The 17,729-nt window shown below is 46.1% G+C and overlaps 1 protein-coding gene across 2 annotated transcripts in view; it reads left to right on the top strand.

Annotated features, from left to right (window-relative positions):
* Window positions 1-17,451: 17,451 nt before the first annotated feature.
* Window positions 17,452-17,729, top strand: part of CDCP1 (CUB domain containing protein 1) — a 57,141-nt gene continuing 56,863 nt past the window's right edge. For both annotated transcript variants that reach the window (XM_058556515.1, XM_058556511.1), the window contains exon 1: window positions 17,452-17,626. In XM_058556515.1, coding sequence (XP_058412498.1) covers window positions 17,545-17,626 — 82 coding nt within the window. In that variant the 5' untranslated portion in view covers window positions 17,452-17,544. The remainder of the gene's footprint in view (window positions 17,627-17,729) is intronic.

Below are 17,729 nucleotides of genomic sequence, written 5' to 3'. Positions count from 1 at the left end.
GAGAGAAAGGGTGGGGATAGGGAGGGAAGGGAGTGAGGAGAGAGAAATATTGGCCATCTTCTGAACAACCAGAAAGATCTTGGCCAAGTTTTGATGATGGTTCATTTAGGATAAGCTTGTTAAATTTAGATTCCTTAAAGGCAGTCTGCCTCTCGGAATGTCTTTCTGCCTCTCAGCAGGTCAGAAAGGCGAGGGACTGGTCCTGCATGGGATGGGACCTGAGGCCCAGGTTGGCCTGGCCTCCAGTCCCGGCCCTGTCCTTCCAGCACAGTAACAGGTGACCAGGCCCTGCCAGTGGCCAGCCTCGGGAGGGCTCGGCACCAGAGCCGCCTTCAGCTTACCCACTGAAATGAGCCCCTCCAACCTCTGACAAGGCTTTGGAGCAAAGCCACTGACAAAGCCCTGGGAGGGCAGAGACAAAGGAGCAGAGTCAATATTTTCCAGATGTCTTTTTCTTATCTGTCTGAACTAATCTTCTGTGACAGAGCAATTAAATTGGACAGAACCCGTGAGGAAAATGAATACGGAGCAGACATCCTGAATGATAGGGGAGGAGGTGGGAACTGCGGGGAGAGCATGGAAGGACAGATCCTGCCCAAGGCCACACTGATGACAGAAGCAGCCGGGACCCTGGAAGACAACCAGTCTCCTGGGGCCCCAACGCCATTGCTTTTGAATCTGCAGGATGCCATTTTGACAGGCTCCTCCAGCCAAGAGGCTGGGCTGGCCGGAGGAGAATCACTTGCTTGCTTTCTCTTCGCCTCCTTCCGGCTGGGTCAGCAACTCTGAGCAGCCCACACAGGCCGACCTGACCACAGGCCGTGTGCTGCAGAAAATTGCTCTTCTGACCTCCTACCCACTGCATCTGCCACCATTAGGGACTGAGCTAGTCAGTGTCTCCAAGTCTTTTGTATTCCTGAGAAATGACTCAGGAAACAGACAGAGATGAAAATGTTGTCATTCTGACAATAGCTGATGCTTTAGAGTGCTCGCTCCACGCCAGGACTGTGCTCAGTGCTCCACATGCAATAGCCCATCTGAGCCTCACAACAACCCTATCAGGTAGGTGCAATTATTTATCCTCAGTTTATAGGAGAGGAAACAGGCAGAGAGAAGTTAAGTGACCTGCCCAGGACCACACAGCAGGTTAGATTTGAAGCCAGGCAGTCTGGGAGTGTGTATCCTTAAGGACAGTAGTGCATCTCATTACTGATAAAGATGATGAGAGAACTCATCTTAGATCTGTGGCCAAGGAGCTCGTTAATACATCACTCGAGAATTAGACTGGCCTAGCCAATCAGTCATAGCTGCCGTGCCAGGAGTAGGTGGAGGTGGGCCCTGGCGCACATCTCACAGAGGAGCAGAGGACACCTGCACCTCAGAGAGAAAGGTCCCAGCCCCTGAGCAGAGCACGCTGCTGCACCTGAAGTGGGTGAGGGGCGAGAGAGAGCGGGGCCTCACGCTCGCCTGCAGCTCAGAATCGCCCCAGGAACTTTTAGATGCTTCCAATGCCTAGCCGCAACCCCCACTCCACAACTAACTCAGACTCTCAGGGGATGGGACTCAGGCACCCATATTTTTGAAACTCTCCAGGTGATTCTGACAGGCAGCCAAGGTGGAGAACCACTTCCTGCTGGGAATTTCTCCATGGGACGGTAAGACTGAGAGATCAACTGTTCCCCTTTCATGTCAATTTGATGTGGGATGTGGGGATGGAGAGAACAGCTGTAAGCCCCTGTCAGTCTCTTACACTTCAGTGTGAATTAGTTTTGGTCATGATTCCTTCTGTGATGGCTAAGATCCAGGCACCAAGGAAGTGGGAGTGTTTATGACCAAGAAGGGAGGGGTGTATGTTCTTGATGAGGACTGGACCGCAGAGAAGGCCAGTTCTGGCGTCGGTCCAGGGGGCCCTGGGTGAGAACCCAGAAGGAGAACTCGGAGATGAGTAAACATCATGCACTTCCGAGCTTGCTCCAGAGTGGGCCCAAGCGGCCATCCCATTACTGAGCTTCTACAGCTCAGAGTCAGATGGTGTCCTAGAAAACAGCCAGCACAGCCTCTGGTGACAGACACCTAGCATCTGCTGCAGACTTTTTTTTTTTTTTTTCTTTTCCCCAAAGCCCGAGTAGATAGTTGTATGTCATAGCTGCACATCCTTCTAGTTGCTGTATGTGGGACGCAGCCTCAGCATGGCTGGAGAAGCGGTGCGTCTGTGCACGCCCGGGATCCAAACCCTGGCCGCCAGCAGCGGAGTGCACGCACTTAACCGCTAAGCCACAGGGCCGGCCCTGCTGCAGACTTTCCATATCCTTGGGAGACGGCCCTCTCCACTCCTGATTACCTCTCTTGACAGGCAGCTCTTCCTTGCACCAAGCTAAAAGCCCCCTTCCTGCAACATCCACACTGTGCCCAGAGCTCTGCTCTGTAGAGCTGCAGAGATTGGCTGTTCAAGAGAACAGCCCTTCAAATGCCAAAATCCATCCACACACCCCCAGAACCTGCTCTTACCTAGACTAAATCTCCTCGTTCCCCGAGGGCTGCCCAAGTGGCCTGTTCCAACCTCTCGTTACCATTTTTGGGTTCCTCCATGGATGGTCATTATGCCACCAGGTACCAGAGTGACAGCTGTGTGTCCACTGGCCCTGAATTCTGTCTCTATCCTGTAATTATTCACTCAAATCCTCACTACAACACTATAAAACAGACACTGTGAAGAGCATTTTATATATGAGCAAGCTAAAGCTCAGAGCTGTAAAGAAGCTTGTCCAAAGTCACACAGCATGTTGTTGGTAGAACTGGGATTCAGACGCAAAACTGCCTGACACCAGGACTCATGCTCATCTCACCAAACCTCCCCTGTCAGTCCCTCCTGGGGGCTTCCCAGCACAGCAGACACTCTGAGCAGCCCAGCCTCCCTTGGCCTAGAGACTCTTCTAATCTTCTAATCAAACATGAGGTTGTCTTGATCGTTTCCCTAACGGCTTACCCGTCCCACCAAAGCTCAGGAGGCCCAGTCAGGTAAACTCTCCCAGAAGAAGCTCACACTGCCTCTGCTGAAGTCCACGCCCATCTCCCGGTCCCACTTTGGGGGTGGTAAGGACTGTTTGAGTTTTCCTCCCAAACATTTCCTTGTTTTTTTGTTTTTGTTTTCTTTTGCAGGGGAAGATTTGCCCTAAGCTAACATCTGTGGCCAGTCTTCCTCCTTTTTTCTTCCTTTTTTCCTCCCCCAAGCCCCAGTACATAGTCGTATGTAGTTGGAAGTTCTTCTGGTCCTTCCGTGTGAGCCACTGCTACAGCATGGCTACTGACAGGTGAATGGTTTAGGTCTGTGCCCAGGAACCAAACCTGGGCCACCAAAGCAGAGTGCGCCAAACTTTAACCACTAGGCCATCAGGCCTGGCTCAATACATCTTTGGTTTTGCCACTTCTGTTTCTCAGTATTTTCCTTGGAACTAGCCTTTGATCCTTCAAATACATTTTATTATTTGAAAAATTCAAAAAGTCCTAGAAAGAAAAACTAAAACAGCCGTAAAGTGAGGGACATGTTCTGGAATTATATAGTAGTAATTGATGCACAAGTTTGTGAAAATACAAAACCCCTGAACTGTAAACTTTAAAAGGGTATGTGATTTATATCTTATATCATATACTTTATGGTATATGAATTATATCTGAAAAGAGCTGTTAGTTTTAAAAAATAGCCCACAAAGCACATATTTTTAAGCAAGTAAAATAAACTTGGAAAGATCTTGAAAGTGTGAATGAATATACACCTCATGACAATCTCTTGTATCATGGACACTTTCAGCTTGTATAAACTGACTGCAAATCTGGCCATCCTTGACACTCACTCAGTACACAAAGGAATGTTCGTTAGGGTCATTGTGTAAAGCAGAGAAGGCTGGGGCAGCAGGCTCTGTGAACTGGGCTTGTTACTAAACTGAAGAATACCGAAAACTGGGAGGAAGGCTGTCCACATAGGGAGACGTGGGGTTTGAGGACCTGGCAGGCTCAGTTTAATACCGTTTCCGCTTTTCACTGGTTCTGAAGAAGATCCGTAGATGCGCCATGAATACTGCATTTCCTCAAATCTCCAATACTATCCATATATCTGACACCATTACTGTAGGTACCTCTAAGAAAGAAAAAACATACTGTTTTCTTGCCTAGTCATCTGTAAGATGCACCACAATTTCAGAAATGTTAACACGTGAGGAAAAAAATGAGTGTCTCTGAATCAATGAAATATGGTAAAAGTCTTCAAGGTGAAAGGCATTTGGGAAACCTTTGAGTTAAACAGGCCTCCTTATCGCAGGACTTGTCAGAGCTTATAATGTACTCACCTGCACTATGAGGCTCAAAGAAGGGGTAAGGAAAGAGCTGTTTCCTGCCTGCCTTGCTCCAAAGAACCCTTTCTACCAGAGCATCCCAGAGAAGGGGTGAGCTGAAGGGTTGACTCAGAAAAAACTGCTTTAACAAAAAGCAGAGCAAACGGGGACTGTGCCAAAAACCTGGGAGTATTTAAATCTGAAGAGAAAAAATCAAATACATTTTGGAAGAAAGACCTCAGAAAGAAGACTTTTGGAGAGAACTGAGGTGAGGGCAAGAGAAGGAAGAAGAGATGGAGAGAAACACAGGAGGCTGACATTTAAAAAAAAATCCAAGCTCCGCCCCAAATGAGAGGGAGTATAACTCCATATTCCCTACGTGTGGGCTGGGCACAGTGCCTTCCTTCCAAAGAGCACTGTCTGCAAAAGGTGGGGGCAGGCAGAGACACTTGACAACACGACCTCAGCCGGGTGATCAAGATTAATACCAACAGTGATAAGTCCTGTTGACAGTTTATACCCTTGATAAGATATAGTGGACCTGTCATTTTACCTCTGTGGTCTTCCTCCCCAAAACCCATGATCCCAGTCTAATCATGAGAAAAACATCACATGAATTCCAATAGAGAGGCATCTTACTATATCCCTGACCAGCACTCCTCAAAACTGTCAAGGTCATCAAGTACAAGGAAAGTGAAACTGTCACAGCCAAGGAGCCTGAAGAGGCACGACAACTAACTGTATTGTGGGATCCTGGATGGGATCCCAGAACAGAAAAAGGACACTGATACTAATCTTGATCACCTGGCTGAGGTAGTGTTGTCAGCCTGCCCCCACCTTTTCCAGACAGTGCTCTCTGGAAGGAAGTCACCGTGCCCAGCCCACCCTTAGGGAATGGTGAGTTATGCTCCCTCTCATTTGGGGTGAAGCTCGGATTTTTTTTTAAGGTAAAAAGTAAGGGAATCTGAATATAGATTTCAGTCAATAATAAGGAATTAATGTTGGTTCATCAATTGTAATAAATGTACCATTCCAATGTAATATGCTAATAGGGGAAAGTGGGGGGAGGGATGAGGAGGTACATGGGAATTCTCTGTACTATCTGCTCAAGTTTTCTAAAACTAAATCTAAAACTGCTCTAAAAAATAAAGTCTATTAATAAAAAGAAAGAAAGAAGAAAGGAAGGAATCCAAGGAGACAATTATTTGCCCTGCGAGAAAGAAAAGAAATGGTAGTGGTGCTTGAATATAACTGGACATCACCCATTCTGACGTGGACCTTTTGTGGTTCAGGCAAGTCTTCTAGCTGAGTCGTCAGAAGTCCATTGAGGAAAATGAACCAGAGGATTGTAATTAACATGACCATGTTCTCTGATCCAAAAATCCATTCAGGTGATCTGAAAATGGAAATGTTTTAAATCAGGACTCTTGTAGAAAATCTAAGATGGACAGTTGGCTGTATTTATTACTCAACTGGAAAAGAAACAAAAAGACCACTGACACAGCAACTTGGCTGAGAACAGCTGCAGAAATGTGATGAGAACGAGGAAAAGCAAATTAACATTTTAAGAAAGGAGATTGGTTTGGGTTTTCAAATATTTATTCCAACTAGATCTTGTTCCTGGTAAATGTTCAATAAATATCTATTGATTGACTGTTGGCTTCGTTCTTCCAATAAATATATTTTCAGTTGTGAGCACTGAGTTAAATTCTGGGGGGAGGTCATCCAGATAAATAAAATGGGATTCTTGTCAGCCACATAACCAGAAACTCTGTATTTCATTGGATTCGTATTTTAAAAACTTTTAACGTCTCTGAAATTGGGGCACATCTCACAGTCCTTGACGACCAGTGGCAGTCCTGGCATGGTCATCATTGCTGTACACACTCACACTTGGCCATAACTGTTCACATTGCATCACTTCCAATTGAATTATATGCATGGTTGGTTCTACACATATGGAGTTTAATTACCTTTTAAAATATCGTCAAAAAGATTACAATATAATTCAGTATGGAAATGAAAAGTTGGCATGGGCACAGAAAGGCATGGAAATAGGGCAGGGGGGCATAAATTTAATAGTAGAGTAGGAAATATTTGTCATTAGAGAGATGACCACAATTTCATGTTTTCTTGCAAAGCTATAACCAAGTGTTTATGGGACTTAAGAAAGAAATTAGAATTAGATTAAGCTGTTTTGTCACTGAGAAGTGTGCAAAAGGAGAGCAGACCACACACCAAGCAACACAAGGAGGGTAGAGGAAACTCTGAATCCACCCAGACAGATGAAGGTAACGTTAAAGTGACACAACAAAAGCTGGTGTGACCGATGCCCTGGCTGCAAAGGCTGCTGTGAGCATGCCAAACACCCATCTGTCAGAGGCGTCCCTCTGACTTTGACTGAACTTCTAGGAAATGTAATTCAGTTGAGGAAAGAATAAAACTATGAGTTTAGTGAAAAAGGAAAATGCTAACTCAACTTTGATATTCTTCAGGTTGGCTCAAAATGATCCTGATGATGTAGAAGTTCCAAGTGGTAAGAAAGGATCATGCCGGGGCCGGCCCGGTGGTGCAAGTGGTTAAGTGCGTGCTCCGCTGCGGCAGCCCGGGGTTCGATGGTTCCGATCCCGGGCGCGCACCAACACACCGCTTGGCAAGCCATGCTGTCGCAGTGTCCCATATAAAGTGGAGGAAGATGGGCATGGATGTTAGCCCACGGCCAGTCTTCCTCAGCAAAAAAAAAGTGGATGATTGGCAGATGTTAGCTCAGGGTGGATCTTCCTCAAAAAAAAAAAAAAAGAAAAGAAAGCGTAATGCTATAGATTAATTCACAGTGTTTTTTCTTTCTTAGCTATACATAAAATAATGGTGTTTCTTACCATGGTAGGAAATCATGCTATCTTTGATTTGCCAAAATCTACTATGTGTAATGAGGCTGGAAAATGAACTCTCTTCATTTGGGAAAGACTTGGATAAGGTAAGTCCTGAGGAATCTAAAGGCCTTAGAACTGAGGTAGCACACTGGGTATCAATAGATGCTAATGTCACGAAAAGGAGACAATTGGTGCCTCCTGACAGAAATCCACAACCCCACCCGTGAGGTGATCCTGCTGAAAAAATCAGAGGAATCAGATCAGGCCTCTGGATCCAACTATCAGTTTATAGAAACTGGAGGGCAAAGGAACATGTTGAATGGTGCCAGACTCAGACACGTTACAGGAAAAGTGACCTGGTTTCTTCAACAAATAAATTTTGAGAAAACAATAAGAGAGATGGGGAATCTATGGATTAAAATAGATTTAAAAGACATATTATGGACTTAGTGATTCACTTCCAAAGAACAGAGCAGGAAAAGGAGAAAATAGTACACTTATAGGGGAAGCCTAGAGACACCCTTAACCAAGTGATGGAAGCGAACACCCCCAGTGATGGCGTGTGGATGTCACCCACCCCTGATAGGAGGCGATGAGAAGGGCGCTCCACCTCTGTGGCCTTCTTACCAAAACCCACATCCCCAGTCCAGTCATGAGACAGACATCAGCCAAACCCAGACCGGGGGACATTCCACAGGATGGAGCCCTGGCCAGTACTCAAGACTGTCAAGGTCATGAAAAACAAGGAAAGACTCAAAAACCGTTACAGATCAGAGAAGCCTAAGGAGACATGATGACTAAATGCAATGTGGTATGCAAGATGGAATCCTGGAACAGAAAGATGGCATCAGTGGAAAAACTGGTGAAATCCAAATAAAGTCCAGAGTTTACTTAATAGTAAAGTACCAGTGTTAATTTCTCCATTTTGACAAATATATCACGGTATGTAAGATGTTAAAATCAGAGGAACCTGGGTGAAGAGTACATGGGATTTCTCTGTACTATCTTTGCAACTTTCTGTAAATATAAAATTAGTCCAAAATAAACAGTTTGCTTTATAAAAAAAAGCATACCAAACAATTGCAATACACGACCCATGTTTTGATTTTGATTCAAACAACTAAACTATTAAAAATGGTATTGATGAGACAATTCTAACTTTGAACACTGATAGATATTTGCTGCTACTAAGGCACCATCATCCCTTTAGTTGTAGGTGTGATGATGGCATTGTTATTACCATATGATCCAGGAATTTCACTCTGGGTATAAACACAAAAGAATTGAAGCAGGAACTCGAACAGATATTTGTACACCCATGTTCACAGCAGTATTATTTATAATAGCTAAAATGTGTAAATAATCCAAATGTATATTGATGGATGAATAGATAAACAAAATGTGGTATAACCATACAATGGAATATTATTCAGCCTTAAAAAGGAAGGAAATTTGGAGGCCCGCCCCGTGGTGTAGCAATTAAGTTCACATGCTCCGCTTCAGCTGCCCAGGGTTAGCAGATTTGAATCCCGAGCATGGACTGACGAATCGCTTGTCAAGCCGTGCTGTGGCAGTGTCCCATATAAAGTAGAGGAAGATGGGCACGATGTTAGCCCAGGGCGAATCTTCCTCGGCAAAAAAAAGGAAATTCTGACACACGCTACAACATGGATGAACTGAAGACATTACACTAAGTGAAATAAGCCAGACACAAAAAAACAAATATTGTATGACTCCATTTATATGAGGTACCTAAAATTAGCAAGTTCACAGAGACAAAATGTACACTGGTGGTTGCTCAGGGGTGGGGGGAGGGAGAATGAGGAGTTGTTGTTCAGTAGCTACAGAGTTTCAGTTTGGGAAAATGAAAAGAGTTCTGGAGATGCATGGTGGTGATGGTTGCACAACAATGTAAAGGTACTTAATGCGATAGAACTGCGCACTTCAAAACGGTTAAAATGGTAAATTTTATGTTATGCATATTTTACCACAATAAAAAAAAAGACTCCCAATCTTCTGGAAATACATACTGAAATGTATTGCGGATGAAACGATATGATTTCTGAAATTTGTTTCAAATAATAGAGGAAGTGGGAAAAGCGGATTGTTGGGTGATTGGGCACGAGCTGAAAACTGTAGAAAATGAATGATGGGTACAGGTGAGTTCATAATCCTATTTTCTCTATTTCTGTGTATGTTTAAAGTTTTACGTAACACAAAAAACCACAGTGACAAAGGAGATGAGGCCAGTTTGTTTCCCCACTGTCCCTGACTCAGGCAGTTCATGTGTAGGTTGGGCCAGCAAAACAAGCGTGCTCATCCCCATGTGGCCAGCGTCACAGCAGGTCAAAGAGAGACAGAGCCCATGTGTGCGTGTGCATGGAGCAGAGCAGAGCCGTCTTCCCAGAGGAGTTGCATTTGAGCTCCCTGAGGACATGGATTGGATTCTTAGCCCATTAAGTGACTGTGGGGTGGGAAGTCACTGCAAGCAAAGGCTGTGACCAATGGCTTCTGTGTGGCTTGGTTAACCCTGTCTTTGTCTGCCCCAGCTCCTAAACTAGGCAGGAGGGAAGTCTCAGAGACTCCGCCCACAATCCTTCTCCATCCCCTCCTCCTTCTGAAGCCACCTTCCCGTCACCAGACCTGGTGTGACCAAGGGGAGGGGCTTTGGCCTTTCTGGGGAGAAAAGTTGCAGCAGAGCAGTTGAGGTGGAAGCCACTCTGTGAAGGGCTGAGTGTCAGAGGCTGGCGGCCGTGTGGTGAGTGGAGGCGGAGGGCACGAGAATGCTGGCCAGCCCAACGCGCTGGCAGAAAGGGACCAGGATTTTTTAGGAAGGAGAGCTCATGGGCTCCTGGATGGAACTCGGCTTCAGCTCTGAAGGTCACATGCTGTGTGACTTCACTGTGTCACGTCCCCTCTCTGCGACTCCAAACGACAGGAGGTGACAACCAGGTGAGCTCTGTTGTCCCCCAGCTCAATGGTTATGTGACTCAACTCCCTCTCCAGGGGGAAGGAAATCCCTGAAAGCGTTATACGGGCCGCTTTCCTCCCAAACTCCAAGTGAAAATGTAGAAAAGAAAGCAGCAGGGCTGGCAGGTACGGGCCTGGCGCGGGTATGGGTCACATCCGAGGGTGTGCTCTCTGGGGAAGGGCAGGGGCTGGCTCTCTCTGCCCTGCAGGCAAGTGACTCGCAGGGAGCCGGCCACACAGCATTAGAAGGGAGCAGAGGACAGCTCTGTCTCCAGCTCCACTTCTCCTCTCTTTTTGCCCCCTGACAATTTACCTTGACCTCCTAGGTGACACGATTTGGGAAGGCGACAGAGTGTGGATCCCTGGGTTTCAGGTAACTTTGAGGTGAGCACAGAAGGTGCTCGGCTGCCTGCTGGCAAGTTCCTGAGTCACGTAGAACCGAGCTCACTCAGCCCCTATCCTTCCGTAGCGGCGCGACTACCCGCTCCTTGAGAATTTTCATTATTTTTCTTACTCATCCAGAACAGGAGTTGTACCACGTGGTTACCCCTCGGGCAAACTACTTGGCGAAGTAAGCCATTTCTGAGGAACACCTATCTTATCCACAGCAAACTCCTCTGTTTGAAGGCTCACAAAGGGGCCTCTGCCCAAACTGTGACTGGGTGGTTTTCTCCCTCAAACAGCAGTTGGCATTTGCAGTGACAGTAAAGGCTGTTTGTGCACTGAAAGAATCTCCACTTTGTTAACTTGGCGAATTGCCCGGAAAGCAAAATCTCAGAGAAGCTGCCTCATTCAGACAGATGTTCCTTCCACCCTCTGTGCAAGCCAGATGGAGTCCCAGGCCACCAGACACCAGCCAGTCCCACAAGGCCAGGGTCGCTGCCAAGCACCTGGAGTGGGCCACAATGGCTTCATTCTGGAAGCCAGAGGCCACATCACTTTCTAAAAATGAACTGTGCATTCATCCTTTCAGGGTCTCAAGTTTCAAGGAGCCCCCCAGGCTCAGCTGGCTGTGTTAGCAGGGCCATCCATGCATTCAGGGACTACATGGATCCATTCACTCCCCAACTATTTGTTGAGCACTGACTATGTGCCAAGCACCAATTTTGGCACCAGGAACATATAGATGAGTAAACCAGAGACAACTTCCTGCCTTGGGGAGCTGGTATTTTCATGATTGAATGAGATTGTGAAGAAGTTTGTCCCCAGATTTCTCTTTCTAGAACTCTCCCCTCCACCTCCACGGCTTCCATCCCCACCAAACGGACACCCACTCTCTTCATAGCAAAGGCAGTCTCAGCCAACTTTATTGTGTATCTGCTATGTGCCAAGCACCAGGCTAAATGCATTACATATATTAACTCACTAATCTTTACAACACGCTATAAAGGATGCCCTCTCAAGCCCCAATTTATGGATGAGGAGACTGAAACACATATAGGGTTGCCCAAGGTGGTAAGTTGCAGAGCCTGTATTTGAATCCAGGACATCTGACTGCAGAATCCGCATTGGCAGTCGCTGAGCCATTCCACCTCGCCCATTTAGGTCAAGTTTCTTTCTGCAGTGAATCACTTGGTCTGCTCTCCCTTAAACATTCTACAGCGCCAGAAAAATCTCCTATGCTTGCCTTAGGATGAGGTTCAGTTACAAGAGACTGGAAGCCCCAAATCACAGAAGCTTAAAAAAGAGAAGTTTATTCCTCTCTTGTGTAAAAATCCAGGTAGGTGTCCAGGGCTGGTGAGTCGCTCCATGATGCTGGCTCCGTATCTCTGGTTGCTTAGCTGGCTCAGGTGCACCTGGAGAGCACAGGTATGCTGAGGTGTGGAGTGTGCAAGTCTCCAACAAACACCATTATTATTCGAGGATCTCATCAATAAAAGGAACGGCTCCGTTTGATTTTACTCTGTCCATCTGTTCACTCGGAAGGGACCCTCACCATCCTTGGCCATACGTTTTACAATTTGACTCAGTCTGGACTCCGGGTCCTCTAAGCCTGGTGCACGTCACTCTGGGAACTCCTTGCCTCTCCCTTGGGCTGTAGCTTGTGCTTCCTGTGTCCAGAGGCGGATACACCATGAAGCTAAGAAAGCTCCGCTGTCTCTGTGCAGCCCCTTCCAAAGGCATGTGCTCACCTGGGTACATGTTTCTTGTACAATTTGCAAAGGCATGTATTTCAACTGCAAAAAAAGTTCTCCCCCCACCTCCCCTCCACCACTCTTCCTTTATGCAATGCAGCATTGAGTGGCTGTGGGCATTTTGGGATCTGGCTAAGGGGAAGCTGAATTGGAGATACATTTAATTGGGGTTTGGCGGTAGATATTTACATAATTCGCGGTCCCTTTCATGTACAGTTAAGTCATTACTTGCCTTCTTGTTGTGGTAGTGGCTTCCAGGAAGCCTTCTCTCATCCGCTGGGCTGACTCACCGGGTGAGGTGACCAAAAGGAGCAAGGCCAGAAGTGGTATCACATTATGAACTTGTTCTGGAGTGCCCAACCGGAAGTGTGTGCACAGTGGAGGAGGAGGAATCAAGTCTGATTATACAGAGCCAGAAGCTAGTCTGTAGAAAATTCTTCCAATTAGCAAAACTAAAATTTTAAGCAGAACATTTGGTTCTCTTCATGCCTTATCAAAAATGAAGCATTTTTGGGCCGGCCCTGTGGCTTAGCGGTCAAGTGCGGGCGCTCCGCTGCTGGTGGCCTGGGTTCGGATCCCGAGCGCGCAGTGACACACCGCTTCTCCAGCCACGCTGAGGCTGCGTCCCACATACAGCAACTAGAAGGATGTGCAGCTATAACATACAACTATCTACTGGGGCTTTGGGGGAAAATTAAATAAATTAAAAAAAAATTTTTTTTAAATGAAGCATTTTTTTCTGTCAGAAATAAATGGATAACGCAGCATGTAAAATTATCAATGTACCATATTATTTTGTTCTTTGTATTTAATAGGAATCACACAAATAGAATTTGTAAGAATTCCTGTATTTGTAGGGCACGACACTACGGTGTTTCTATGAACAGCGAGTATTTCTGTGTGTGAATTCACAGTTTTATGCATCCCAACAAATCAAGATTGCATCTCAGCGTATCTGATGCATCTTGTCATGATGAAGTCTGGCAGTTCCAGAAGAAATAGCACACACATTGATGAAGCAAAATGACCCGAAGAAATGATAAAGAGCTGCACCAGTGAGTTAATAGTAAAGATATCATGCTATTTTTCTGGATTTTGTGACATTTTTCAATTTTTTCAAGTTTGTAATTTGTTGTGATTTCTTGCCCTATTCTGAATAAATAATCATTTTCATACCTGAATTTCTATCTGCAACTCTGTATTCTTTTTCTTAAGGTGATTAATTTCAGCCCCACAAACCTGTATCCACTCCTCTCTGTGTTTCACGCATTTCTTGTTTTAATGGAACACATCCTCCAGTATTTTCCTGAGAAAATGTGTGCAGGAATTTGTGGTTTTTGTTTTAGATCTTGGATGTCTAAAAGTACCCTTTTTCTACCTTATCACTTAAATGGTAGATTGGTTGGGTATAGAATTCTAAGTTGGATGTAATTTTCCTTCAGAATTTTGAAGATATTGCTTCATTGTCTTCCAGCTTCTAGTGTTGCTATTGACAAATCCAAAGCCATTTTGATTTTTGTTCCTTTGCATGAGACCCATGTCTTGCCTCTGGATGCTAAAGAATCTTCTCTTTGTTCATAGGTTTCTGAAATTTCACATCATGTGCCTCAATGTAAGCCTATTTTATCCACCGTGCCGGACACTCCATGAGTCTTGAAATCTGGAAACTCATGTCATTTGGGCCTGGGGAATTTCTTGAATTATATCACTGATGATGTCTTTCTGTTTCATCTGCTATCTCTTCTAGGAAACCCATTATTCAGATATTGGATCTCCTGAACTGGACCCCAATTTTCTTAACTTTTCTCTCCTATTTTTTATCTCTTTGTGTTTTTGCTTTACTTTCTGGGAAGTATTCCAACCCTTCTATATATATACATACATATTTTATATCTAGAAACATTTTTTAAACTTCCAAGAACTCTTTTGTGGTTCCTTGAATATTCATTTTTTATAACATCCTTTTCCCGTTTCATAGATGTAATATTGTCTGCTGTCTAAGGAAGTTAGTAATTGTTTTTTTTTTTTTGCTCTGTTTTGGTTTCTCCTGCTTATATTGTCTTTTTCCTCGAGGTTTCTTATTTCTGTCTAGTTAATTGGTTGATTTTGACTCTTCTCTGTTAGAAGCTTTCCTTAGAAGTCTTGAAATCCTGATTGTCTCGTCATATTCAAAAGTGAGAGATTAAAAAGCTGAGTTGGTGGGGCTTACCAACTGGGAGACTCATGGTAGGGATCTGGTTAGCCTGTTGATGGGGATAAATGTCTATATCTTTAGGTCTTTCCTCTTGGGCTGGTCAGATTCCCCAGAAGGAGATTCTTTCCAACTCCAGCACATATGGTAAAGCCTTCTCTGTTGCATTCCGAGAAGCAAGTTGGGGCAGGCAACTGAGGAGCTCAGCGTTCACAATGCCTATGTTCCCTTTATCTACTTATTTTTCAGGATGTTTCCAGGCACTTAACTGTGCCTGGCACTTCTCAGCCCAGATCCCTCGGTTTTAACCTCTCCAGAAAACAGCGCTTCAGACTTCTGCTGGAGTGAAGGAGGGGCAGTTCCCCAGCCAGGGGGAATGGAGGGAAGGTTCTAACAATAGTATTTTTAGATCTAACAATAGTATTTTTCAAACAGCTTTTTCCCAGGCTTCCTTGTTTTCACTTCTCCTTCACCCTCCTGTCTCAGAATATCTTGTGCTGCTAGTTCCTGAGGGTTATTTGTGTGTGTGTTGTTGTTGTTTTGTTGTTGTTTTTACAATTCCACAGTATAAATCATGCAATATCTCAATTTTCCCCACTCCTGGATTAGGGTTCTGCTGTCTCCAGGCTCCTAAGGCAGTTACCACTTGTCCACCTGCTTTCCAGCTTCCAAGAGGATTTTGCTGTTGTCTTCTCTCTGTTCTCCCCATCTTAGTACGCTTATGCCTTTTTTTTAAATCTCTGTTTTGTAGCTTTTGTAGGGTTTCTGGAGGGGTAAAAATTAGATGGAACAGTGTGTTTTAAAACTCACCCTTCAATCTGTCATTTTTCTCTGGCAACAGACTATAGCTGCCCGGATTTTTTCCACTTCAGAAATAACCTTTTAAAATTGACTCCTTCCATTCAGCCATGTTTGAAAGACGAAACACTTCCATACCTTGGCAATGCTTTGCTCACACTCGACTCCAAGAACCAAGACATTACCTCACGACATCTTGACTTCAACTGTGTAGCTGGGTTGTCATGCAAAGGATGCTGATATGCCTCCCTACTTTTTTCATTTCTTTCTCTTTGCTGCGTTGTCTGGGACCATCACCAATCCTTCACATTTGAGAATTTTTGACTCTCATGTCATTTACAGAAAGTTAGTTTCACAATCTCAGGGAGGCGAGTTAAGCAAACTTTGGAGAAATGAGACAGTAATAAAATAACTTGTTCCCTAGGCTTAAACCATCAAGCAGTATTTCTGATATTTTCAATTCAACACACTGCCACTCTATTATTATTATTATTATTATTATTATTATCATCATTATATGTGGGAAATAATCGTACTATGGATGCTAGGAAAAGATGTCGGCATATATATGCCCTCTTAGAACTAAGAAAACAGATGAAATCTGCTTTCACTCTCCTGGTAAGCGTAAACATTTTTAAAGGACGTTTAGATTTTCTCAAGATTTCTTTCTCTTAATGAATTTGCCTTCAATTCTGTGGGGAGAACAAAGAACCTCTCTATTTTTCTCATTCTCTTCCTTTCCCCTAGGCCTCAGTTTCTCCATCTATCTGTCTGATGAGGGAAGTAGGCTAGAAAATAAACTCTGAGGTCCCCTACAGCTCATAGTCCAAGCTTTCCCACAGGTAGAGATGTGGGTGGGGTCAGGACCCAGTATGGACATCTCTGTTTCCCTCACAGACTGTGGCCTCCCTGAGGGCAGAATTTGCTTTATTCTCATCCTCGAAGACACACAGAAGAAAGGGGATGAACCCCCTAAGAGAGGATTTCTCACGCCTGTTCATTCTGAGAGTAGGGGCAGCCTGGAGAGGCTCAGTGCTCCCAAGAATTAATCAGAAGTTGGGGCTGGACTGAAGACTGATGCCCTTGCATGTGCTCTGGTTCCTGTCCCAGTCCTCCTAGGTTGTTCTAGGTGACCCTGGCCCAGCCTCTGGCTGCGCACTGCACAGATAGCCCCAGGGGGCGCGTGGAGTCATTTTGGCAGAACCCTGGTCTGCCGGCTGAGAGTCCGTGAACCGTCCACTGCCTCTCCTCGTGGCCCTGTGACCCTGGACTTGGTGTGTGGCCTACAGGTGGAAGGAGAACCCACAGGACCCTGGAAGCCAGGGAAAGGCGGCACACCGCAGCTGGGAGGAGAGAAAGGAGCCTAGCGCCATTGTTTTTACAGCCCAACGATTGACGTGAATGCCTCCCGCCCATACGGCACATACTACTCCACTCACAATTCAAGAAGGGAGTCCTTGTGGACCTGTTTAGGTTTCTTCTCTCAGTCCTTTCCTGCCTTATGCGTTCATTCACTCACTCATCCCTTCTTCAAAAATTTAACAAAGCAACTCCATTTGTAGAAAACCCTTCCCGTGCTGCTAAATCCTATCTCTAAATTAACTCGCCTGGCAACCTTGGGCAGGTTGCGCAACTCAGCAAGTCTGTTTACAGTCATCTGTAACGTGGAAGGATTGCTGTGAGCATTAGGACTACTGCAGGTGAAGCGCCCGGAGCAGGCTGCAGGCTCACAGTCCTGCAAAGAGTAGCTGCAGCGCCTGCTTTCAAGTCCAGTGAGCCTCCCGCCCAACTCAGGTAGCAGAGAGAGCACAGACGAGGCAGCCAGGGCTTGGGTGATCCGCAAGTATGATTCCCGTGCAAAATGCGGCGCATAGGGGCCTCCTTTTCCTGGACGGGGAAAGGAAGGCGAATTGGCTTCCCCAGGGGCCTTCGAGCCTTTAGACAAGAAGACCGGATTACTCTCAGCCTGGTGAGGGAGGACAGGCCCAGGATGGTGTCAACAAGTCCCAGCACCCTGGCCGGGAGAGGCGGGTGCTGAAGCAGGAAGAGGAGGAGAGGGGAGGGGACAGGCCGGGCCAGCTCGTACTCCCGCGGCGCAGGGCGGAGCTCGGGCCGGTCCGCCCGCACACAGGTGAGCGAGCCGGGGAGGAGCGCAGCGCAGCCAGTGTCAGGCTTGGGCGCCCGTGGCCGCCGCTCCGTGCCACGGGCCACAGTCGCTTTCCCCGCCGAGGCCGAGGCGCCCCGGAGCCATGGCCCACCTGAACTGCGGGGTCACAATCGCACTGCTGGGGGTCCTGCTGCTGGGCGCCGCCTTCCTGCCGCTCGGAGTAGGTGAGTGCGGTGCTGCGGAAGCGGGTGGCGCCGAGTGGTCAAGATGGCCCGCGAGCCGGCGCCAGGCGGAGGGGTGGGGTAGGGACGCAAGGTGCGGAGGGTG

The sequence above is a fragment of the Diceros bicornis genome, chromosome 2, assembly GCF_020826845.1.
Source record: "Diceros bicornis minor isolate mBicDic1 chromosome 2, mDicBic1.mat.cur, whole genome shotgun sequence".
Taxonomy (NCBI): domain Eukaryota; kingdom Metazoa; phylum Chordata; class Mammalia; order Perissodactyla; family Rhinocerotidae; genus Diceros; species Diceros bicornis.
Note: the sequence above shows the minus strand (reverse complement) of the source record. Positions and strands in the feature narration are given on the sequence as shown.